The following is a 9,771-nucleotide window of genomic DNA, read 5'->3' on the forward strand; positions in this document are numbered from 1 at the left end:
GAGGGACGAGGCAGAGGAAAAAGCACTCGACGCTTCCAGGTGAAGTGCGAAGTCACTAGGGTTAGGACCTCGAAGCTCAAGCCCCGCTCTAGGCTCACGGAAGCAGCCGCCCTGGAGGTGTTAGCTCCCTCCGCCCCAGCCACAAGGACCATATCTTGGATGGGGGAGGCACCCATAGGTGGCGAAGCAACAATCAAAACCCTCATGTGCGTGTGTGATGGAGTAGAAGGAACCAAGCCTTACCCACGCTGACGGTCGCCATGGCAACGGGGCCCGTGACGTGATCCTCGTCGAAGGGGTCCACTATCCCCATGCAACGAAGTTGTTTAGGGAAGCCTTGAGCCCCTCTTTGCCTTGGATGTGGCCAGATGGGTCTACAAACATTGAAGCTTTCCTGCAATCACCTCCTTCGGACCTAGTCTCACCCTCAGCAGCACCGCCCGTGGCCCAAGTGCGTTCGACAAGCTTTCGTCGCTTGGTCCCCTCCGAGTCTGCCCTAGAGGAATCAGATGTCGAGATAGCGCAAGAAGCGATGGGGATAGACAAGGGTCGGGTTCGAAGCAAGACCACGGGAATTGCGGGAGCCATGATGCTAGAGGCCCTGTGCCCATGCTTTCCACCTGCTGGGGCTCCGCCGGGTCAGGCCACGCTAGAGCCACTAGCCCAAGGTGGGAGCAAACGTGGTTGTACCGCTCCCAACTCCCTACCAGCTCTAGACGATGGCCCTACTCAATAGCAGTAGGTCTACTGAGGAACTTATCCATGACCTCAACCGCTTGGTCCAATGTGAGACAATCCTCTGAAAGAAAAAAATGTCTCATGTCTGCGGACTGAATACTAGAAAGAGAGAGGACTCACCAGAGTTGACGATGGGCCCGACGTACACATTCTGCTCATCTTCCTCACCTCATTCGAAGGAGTGGTCCCAGTCTGCATGAAGGGGCCAGATGCACAGCATCATGAACTCCCCCCCCCCTGAGATCACGTATGTTCATCCTTCGGGCAACCCTCTAGAGGAGCGCCACTTGTGAAGCGAGCTGGGCCTCTGGTAATGAATGTCCCGGCTGGTGGAGCAGAGGGGGTCCAAAGCCCACGTCATAGTAGAACCACCTCTGGGGCCACTCGATGTACCATCACTCATTAATGGCCTTCGCAGGGAATGTCTCCTGATACTCCTGGCGGAGCTGGAAGTTCACGCTGGAGAAATTGAGGGCCTTCGTCACTCCACCCTTAGTATGGATCTTCAGCTAGCAGCTGTCATCGTGGATTGTGGCAAAGATCTCCGCTCACCCCTTGGCACCCTCCGCCCGCATAGCCCAATCACAGATAGCCATGCGGGTGACGACGTTGGCCAAAAGTTAGGGGACCTCCATGTAGTGGTGGAGCACCCCTTTGAGGAGCAGCATGACAGGGAAGCTGAGGCCCGCATCGAAGAAGGCTTTGAGGACCATAGACTCATGGCCCCTTGGTTCCGGGACCACCTCGCTCTGTGAAGCATGGCTGATGAACTTGGAAGGGATCTTCCCATCCTCAACCATCCGCTCGAGCTCGGCGTCGTCGACAGTGGACACCCCCACGCACTAGTTTGCTGGGGGTACTTCTTGCTTGAACGGTGGAGCACCACGCCTGGTGGCGCCCTGGGCAATGGCTAAGGAATCGCCATCACCAAGGCTTCCACTGTCACCCAGGGGATGAGCACGTCGATGCCCCACCTGCCGCCGGCATAGCCATACTGGTGGTTGAGAAAGCCAACCCCACCTGGTGGGTGGCGGCGGTTGAGGCCACCGATGTGGCAACGGGATCCCCGGATGTTATATTGTCCCCCACTGGAGAACTAGCCCTACCGTGAGCACCAGCATGAGCCATGAAGGTCTTTGGGATGCAGTGAGGAATACTCGTTCGTGATGGAAGCAAGGATCAAGAGGGCCATCGAGCGTGCACAAGAAAGCGAAAGTAGATGGGAGCAAGAATGCCTGCTTAGGCCACTATTCGACTGGGACCACCTTTTATAAACCAAGGGTAAAATTATTACCTTCTCAGGCCACACGCGCAAACGCCTCATCCCATTGCCCATGATTATGGGGGAGTGAAACCGCTCCCCATGACCCTCCAATGACATGGAGCCATGTGTCCCACTATTGCCTAATGTGACATGACAACGCCACTAACCGAGATCGCATTTAAAACCCTCTCTTGCAGGCGATGCTTGGGATTTGGCTTGACCATTGGACCAGGACTCAAATCGATTCAAGAACATCGGAAGGCCGCAGACTTTTGGCAATTGAGCCAAGGATCATCGGAGACCCTACTTTAAAGACTGCGAGTCCAGCCACTCCAAGGGGCTACTATTGAGGGGTCACCACCAAGGGCTCCCTGTGAGGAACGGTGATGTCTTAAGAGGGGGTGAATTAGGACACTTAGAAACTAATAGCTCTAAAAAATTCACAAGATAAATCTATCTCAATTACTATCTAAATATGCTCTAGGTTTATCTAGTGTGTTTACTCTACCGCTCAAGAGGATTGCAACATACTCTACCAAGATAACTTGCAAGTATGTAAATGCTGAAACATAAATAAGGTAGAGAGATAAACTTAGCATAAGGGATATTTATCCCGTGGTATTGGTGGCACACAAGCCACCTCTAATCAACGTTGGAGCTCCGCAAAGCATATAGTCATGGTCGCCAAGTCTCTTCCAGTCAAGGCTCTTAAGATACCAAGTCACCAAGACAAGACTTCAAGCACGATGAACCACCAAGCTACCAAGACGAGGTCTCACCACTAACATCTTTTTCGATCACTTGTGCGATGTCTTCACTTCTAAGCTTTAGTAATAAAGACAAGAGCCTCCACGTCAGCACACAATCTTCTTGTCGCTGCTCTGTACCAAGTTGGAGGGTCAACAAGTTACTGGAGAGTCACTAAAGCTCCAAGGCACCGACGTACCTCTCGGTACACAGTTGGGTCACTCCTTGATCCACTCTCTAGGTTGCAGCACCTAGCAACACTTCTCTCTGGACCTATAAGCACTAATCACTCTTTAATGGTGTTTAATCACCTTAGATGAACACTTTAAGCACTTTGATGGGTTGGATGTCTTCTTAAGTGTGTATGAGCTTCCTTTAGACTCCAGCACCTTCAAATGACTGATGAAAACTTTACACACTTTGATGGCTTGGATGTCTTCTTAAGTGTGTATGAGCTTCCTCTAGACTCCAGCACCTTTAAATAACTGAGTAGATGGGTATGTATAGCCTCAAACCCACCAACTAGTTGTTTCTCCAACGGCTTAACTTTAGTGTAAACACTGGATGATCTGGTGAAAATAGTAGTATAAACATCGGACCATCCGATGTGTACAACCTCAGAAACTAGCCATTAGAACCCACTCAGAACCACTTCTGAACACTGGATTATTCGGTGTATACTTCATCTCCATCATCGAACTATCCTGTGTATATACTTGAGCCTGATCGAGCCAATTTCTTCACTATTCAATTGTCCGGTGTATAGATCTTCTGATCACCAGACCTTCCGGTGTGCATAGCTTCATCTTCTCTGAGTTCTGGGAAACACTCCGGTGTCCACTATCTTTTCAACACCGGACCTTCCGGTGTATTGATCTTTAGTCTTCAACAGTTGCAGAGCTTCTGTTAAATGCTCCGGTGTATACTGATTCTGATCACCAGACCTTCCGGTGAGTACAATCTCATTTCAGCTCAGTTTTCCATCCTTCTAAAAAATACTCTGGTGTGTATACTTGTGGTATCACCAGACTATCCGGTGTACTCATTTTTCCTGGGACTTGTCCAATTCAAACTTTGTCCCGGCTTTGGTGGCTTCTTCATGTATTACATCTATGAGACATACTAATATATATTCTTGACAAACATTTTAGTCCCAATAACTATATTATCATTAATCACCAAAATCATAATCATAACCTAATATGACCATTTTCGCTACACCCCTGATGCCCGTTGGCACCACCTGTAGAAGACCGAATGCCTCCGGGCTCCCAGTTCGGAGGCCCTCAAAGCAAGAGCCAAGGAGGTAGTCGCTGACCTGGCCCGCTGATCTTCTACGTCCTCCAGAACGTCTTCGGAGGCCTTGGTCTCCGAGTCGCCGCTGAGGTCCCAGACCTTTGGAGTCCATAGGCCCTCGGAGCCCTAGGGGAGCAAACGGCCCCCTCTAAAGGACCAGCGGGAAGGTAGCCCTACCGGGCACCAACTATCTACCACGAAGTGATCGACATTTAATGTCAGAGTGGTTGGAAGCCTGAACGTCTATTTGGACAGGACTGGCACTGTTGCTGACAACTGGCATAGCACTGTGGCTATTAGCCGTCATGGTCACTGCCACGGTGAAGGGATGTCATTAGGGTAGTTGAAAGTTGATCTGGGCCTAGAAGATATTTTTCCAGGTAGCCCTAGGGCCCAATTGTACAGTGTCGACTTATATCTCTATTAATCCTGTAGGGGTATACTTATACACTTATCATCTGGATGATAATATAAATACCGATCCCTGGCCACCGGCCTAAAAGATCCGTGATTTTTCCTCCATGTTACATATTTTCTTTCTCTCCATTTCTTTTCCAAGCTTGAGTCATCATCAGTGAGTTAGCTCTCGTCGCACCCTGTCCGTGAAAGAGTTTTCCTTCCACCAACAGTGAGGTTGTCCCTTGTGTGACGTGGATAAGGAGTTCAGCCACCGTAGCCTAATCCAGCGCCTCTCCAACCTCGGTGGCAAGGCTATCTGGAGATGCTCTGTCGGAACATTTATTTATGCTTACCACAAACAATTTTTACAAAAAAACTTCCCTAATATTTACTTATCACAGACTATTTTTATCACGAACCATCTGTGTATATCACACATGGTTCATGATAACATCAGTACGTAACAAGTGCAGACATGACAGACTGTTTTGTTACTGAATTGTGATGCGTCACAAGTGGTTCGTAATAGAACCGTCTGTGCTAACCTTAACATTGACAGATTTCTCGAATTATCTGTGACAAGCATCCAAAATAGCTTTCTATAGTATTGTCATCTTTTTTTTTCTTGTTTTCTACGAAATTCGAGTAAAGGAATAGTGATCCTAAAGAAGTGGTCGCTGTTTTGTTGTGATTCAAAAGAGTTCATAGTACCAGTCCCCATAGGAATCAAGTTCCTCTATTTTTTTTTCCTTTGAGGTACTGAAATGCAAAGAGGCCCTAAAAACAAGCATCAAGTCATCTAAAACAAGAGAGACAAGCATCAAGTCTAATACATTGACAGAAATAATATTTTGTCCCTTTTACATGGAAAATCGCATAATTTAACAAAAGTATGGCGCACCCACAATATATATAGACGAAATAATAGCATCACGATGCATGTGGCTCATATTTTTCTTCGCTGGTCACATGCTTAAAATCGTAGCAATCGACACCGGTGTAGAGGCCATCGTCCATGTCGTACGTGACTTGCCGCCCGTCAAACAGGGTGTCTCTCTGAGTATAGGAGAAGGGGACTTCGCAAGAAGCCCTTGTCGCTGTCGAGGCCACTGTCACCCTCGTCTTCGGAGGCACGGTGACTTCGTAGGAGACCTTCTGCACTGTCTCCTTCGGGACAGGCAATCCCCAGCTGCATGATCTGCTGAATGGAGACGAAACCTCAACGCTCCCATCTGCTACGATCACCGGAATCCCTGCGCAAATCGAGGTTGCGACGCTGTTAGACTTCAACGTGACACTGGAGCCCCAGGTCATCATCCTCTTCTCCGGGTCTGTGTACTCCAGGGCTAGTTCAGCCGTGTTGTTTGACGTGGTGCCGTTGAGGGCGGAGGCGGCAGTCATGGAGACGCTACTCCTGCCGTAGATCCTTGAATTGGACAAGTCAAACTCGACGTTGCAAATTTCACGGGAAACAACGGTTTCTTGTAGCCGTAATCTTGCGTCGGCGGTGACGGTCGGAGTGCCGGCGTTGAGGCAGTTCCTCTTGCCCTCGGTGGTTAGCCTCTTGCAGAAGTAGTTGTTGCCCAGATTCTGGAGCGCGAGGAAGCCTCCGGCTCCTGATAATCTGATCACCCTGAACAGTGTGTCGCCACTGCTGTCGGTGGCGTCGCCGTCGGAGTCGGCCCAGATCCAATTCGGGCTGCGCCTCCAGAACTTGCCCACGAAGTTCGATCTCACACGGAAGGTCCCGTCGTCGTTGGTGTGGACGGTGTTGAGGACGGCTTCGTCTCTGACGTCGTGCCCTGAAAACTCGAGGTATTGGTGGCGCTCCATGGTCCGCGTGCGGAGGTATTTGTCGTTGTCGCCTATGAAGGCAAGGTATCTAGGTAGTACAAATTGCTCCGACAGATCATGGACAGTGAAGGTGCATACTGTGGGGGCATCTTGTTCGTCTCCTTTATGCAAGGAGGGATTGACAGCCTGCAGCTCGATCATAGTGTCAGACTCAGCGCTAGAGGGCAAGCACAAGTACTTCTCCAGATGGACGTGCAGGAGCCTGCAGTTTGCAAACTTAATTAGCTAAGTTATTTCGATGTTTCCGATGTTGGCAAGAATATGTAACATGATCTATACCATCGAAAGATCCACACTTGAAGTTTATCACCGAGAGAATCGGGCTCACCTGAATCTTTTAGACTCCTTAATATCTCGATTTTTTTATCGTAGACCGCAGTTACAGTTAGTTTATATAGAAGTTATAGTTACTTTATATTGGAGTTACAGTTAGTTTATATGGAAGTTACAGTTACTTTATATTGGAGTTACAGCCATTTTTATATAATTTTCAAATAGTGTTTGTATAAATAAAAATTCAGGTGTTGGAGTCCTTACCTGATTCCCCCCCCCCCCTGCTATCAACTCATGCTAATTCTTGATCAAATCTAGGCCATATATAGATCTCAGATCCGAAGATAAAAAAATCGAGTGCTAGGAACCTCAAAAACACCTGTGTGCCCTATAGACCCTCCCCTAATTATTTAGTACGGTGATTTGCTATTTGTTTGTGCTATGTTTTAATTTTAATGATATTGAGACTCAGTTTGACTTTCAAAGCATACATCGTTCGATATTGAATACGCATGCACATACCTGATGGAGCCTGAAGGGTGGACGCGCATGGTCCTAAACAGCGTGCACGTCGGCCTGGACAGGTCCTCCTCCACTTCGTCGGCGGTGCCGACGACCCAGCTGCCGTCGTGCGCGCGCTGCTGCGCCGCCCAGTACCTGCTGTCGTAGCAGCACCTGATGTGCACGAGCCCGTGGTGCTCCCTGGATGCTGGCTCCAAGTAGAACCTGGTGTACGGGCTCGCGACGCCCTCGCCGTTGAGCCGGAGCGGCCGGCTGCCGCTGGCGGCGCCACCCTGCGCGTCGTAACGCAGGTACGGGCGCTTGACGTCTTGCTGCTGCGACTGGAAAGCGACGCACCTGGCCGACCTCGACGACGGAAACGCCTCGCCTGCCTCTTCCTGGCCCGGCGTGCTCGGTGGCGAAGCGAGGCATCCACCCATGGTAATGGTAGGTATGTGGAAAGAGGAACTAAGCCAAGGTGAGCTAGCTCCCAGCTCAGGCACTCTGTGTGTGAGTGGTGAGTCTGCGCATCGATCTGTTAGCGAAGTTGCTGTTCTGTGCGCGCTGGCTCGCTCCGTAGCTGTGTGTGAGTGGAGAAAGCGAGTCTCTTTTTTTTCTTCATTTTTTTCTTTTTAAACTGATATAAGTTTTGTTAGAAAAATTACTCATAAAAGTTTGTTTAAGAAGTTATTGATAATAAATTTGTTACAAAAGTTGTTCGATATAAATTTGTTAAAAAAATATTTGTTATAAGTTTTGTTACAAAATTTTTTGGTATAAGTTACTCATATAATTTTTTAATAAATGTTATTGATAAAAGTTTGTTAAAAAATTATTTAATATAAGTTATTAATAAAATTAAGGTTTGCTAAATAAGTTATTAGGAGATTAAAAAGTGTATGGCACCAAAGGCGAAAATCCTGATCAGCGCGTAGACACGCTCAAGAGTCCGCTCGCGCACTATCCCTATCCGAGCGAGAATCCACGCACGCACGCTAGCTTCCTTCCCGCCTTGGGCCGCTCCACACAGCACCGGCCCATAGACCACAGCTGCACCGAGCCATCTAGGCCCCACTCTTGCGCTCCCGAGTCAGCCACCAGCCACTGCTCTGGTGGACCCGAGCTAGGCCTAAAGTGCCCACCGACAATCGGCAGGGCCTCCACTCACCTAGGCCACAACCGCGCCCCGACCTCACACCTCGGATCTGCCTAACTTAGTAATTTTTCTCAAAAGATTTTCTTAAAAAAATTTCTCGGTAACTTGTTCGTGGTAATTGTTTGCCAAAACATTTCTGTCAAGATTTTTAGCTTGAAGTTTTCAGCTGTCGAAATACTTTTCTTGGTGACCATTTATACCAAAAATTTCATAATTAATGGATTTTTAATTTTTTTTTTCTCTCGGTGTGACGAACTGGAAGCTTACCTGAGTCAGGACAAACGAAATCAGCCTAAAAGGAAGAAAAAGGAACGGCAGCGCGCAGAGCAGAAAAAGGACGAAGAGTCTCGCACGCTTACCAAAAACAGTAAAAAAAAAAAGGCTGTCGGAATCGTGCGCGCGCAGCTCCATCTGTTAGTCTTTATTCTTGGTCAAGCTTGTCAGTTGCCTAGGCACGCAGCAAGATGTTTACAGAAGACGATGTTACAAATTAACGCATGTAGGCTAAACTTAACTATCGAGTATTCGATCTTTTTCTGAAACAGCGAAGATACAAGATTACTAGCATGATCTAATAATTTGATGTACAGATGCAATGTCATATGGAAGAATATTTTAATACATTCATTCTCAAATATATGTCATACTAGAATATACTAGAATATGTGTAGTTAAGTTTTAGAAACTTTTATCATTAATATATATAAAACTATTAGAATTTAGCATATGAAGATAATATATATAAAACTATTAGGATTTAGTATATGAAAATAATAGTACTAAATTTGTCATGAAAAATACTTTAACATTATCTAATTTTTATTAATTTTTACTAAAAGGTGGTTGTCAAATATAATAGTTAAACATGTTTATTAGAGATTATATCGATATTTTAAATGATAAGTAAAAGAGAACGAAGATAGTATATATAATCACAATAAACACGATCAGAAATAGAACAAATTCTTAATGTACACGACAGCTGGTGAGTTTTTACGAGATCTCATCACGATCAGAAATGATTGAACCATATAGATTCGCCTATATATATATATATATATATATATATATATATATATATATATATATATATATATATATATATATATTCATATGCCAAACAGAGCAAGAAAGCAAAAAAAAAAAAAAAAAACTATGCAAGCTAGCAACAGTGAGCATTGCTCACCATCAATTCAAAGCCTCAAATAGTTTCAGCCAATAGTAAATGAAATACTTCTTAAAAACTGAATAAAGAGTGACAGAAGAAACTAAACTGCTAGAAATTTAAACACAACTCTTGAACAAATGTGACATTTAATATGATCTAGCTCCATGCTTGCATGTGCAATCCAACTGAACTATTAAAACACTATACAAAGTTTGAGTAAAGCAACCATGATGTCATTATGAAGCAAACCAAAATGAATCTGGTATAATAAATGATAGGTAACTACATACTAACTCCACGATAGTCGATATCTACCACTTTAAATCTTAGTTCCACATTCCTACTAACAAATTCAAATTTACAAATTCAAAAATT

At 46.1% G+C, this 9,771-nt stretch overlaps 1 protein-coding gene across 1 annotated transcript; it reads right to left on the reverse strand.

Moving 5' to 3' along the window:
• Positions 1–5,262: 5,262 nt before the first annotated feature.
• Positions 5,263–7,652, reverse strand: LOC133887739 (uncharacterized). The gene is made up of 2 exons (XM_062327709.1): positions 7,094–7,652; positions 5,263–6,500 (listed from the first exon to the last, which is right to left on the reverse strand). Exons 1-2 carry the CDS (start codon positions 7,510–7,512, stop codon positions 5,375–5,377), a joined length of 1,545 nt encoding a protein of 514 aa, XP_062183693.1. The 5' UTR covers positions 7,513–7,652; the 3' UTR covers positions 5,263–5,374.
• Between the last annotated feature and the right edge of the window lie 2,119 nt (positions 7,653–9,771).

The sequence above is a fragment of the Phragmites australis genome, chromosome 1 (assembly GCF_958298935.1).
Source record: "Phragmites australis chromosome 1, lpPhrAust1.1, whole genome shotgun sequence".
Classification (NCBI taxonomy): domain Eukaryota; kingdom Viridiplantae; phylum Streptophyta; class Magnoliopsida; order Poales; family Poaceae; genus Phragmites; species Phragmites australis.

Bases quoted from the DNA above. Each gene is read 5' to 3' on its own strand.
- LOC133887739 (XM_062327709.1), bottom strand. From the start codon at position 7,512: ATGGGTGGATGCCTCGCTTCGCCACCGAGCACGCCGGGCCAGGAAGAG. The intron at 6,501-7,093 runs GTATGTGCATGC...TGCAAACTGCAG, and splicing joins CACCCTTCAGGCTCCATCAG to GCTCCTGCACGTCCATCTGG.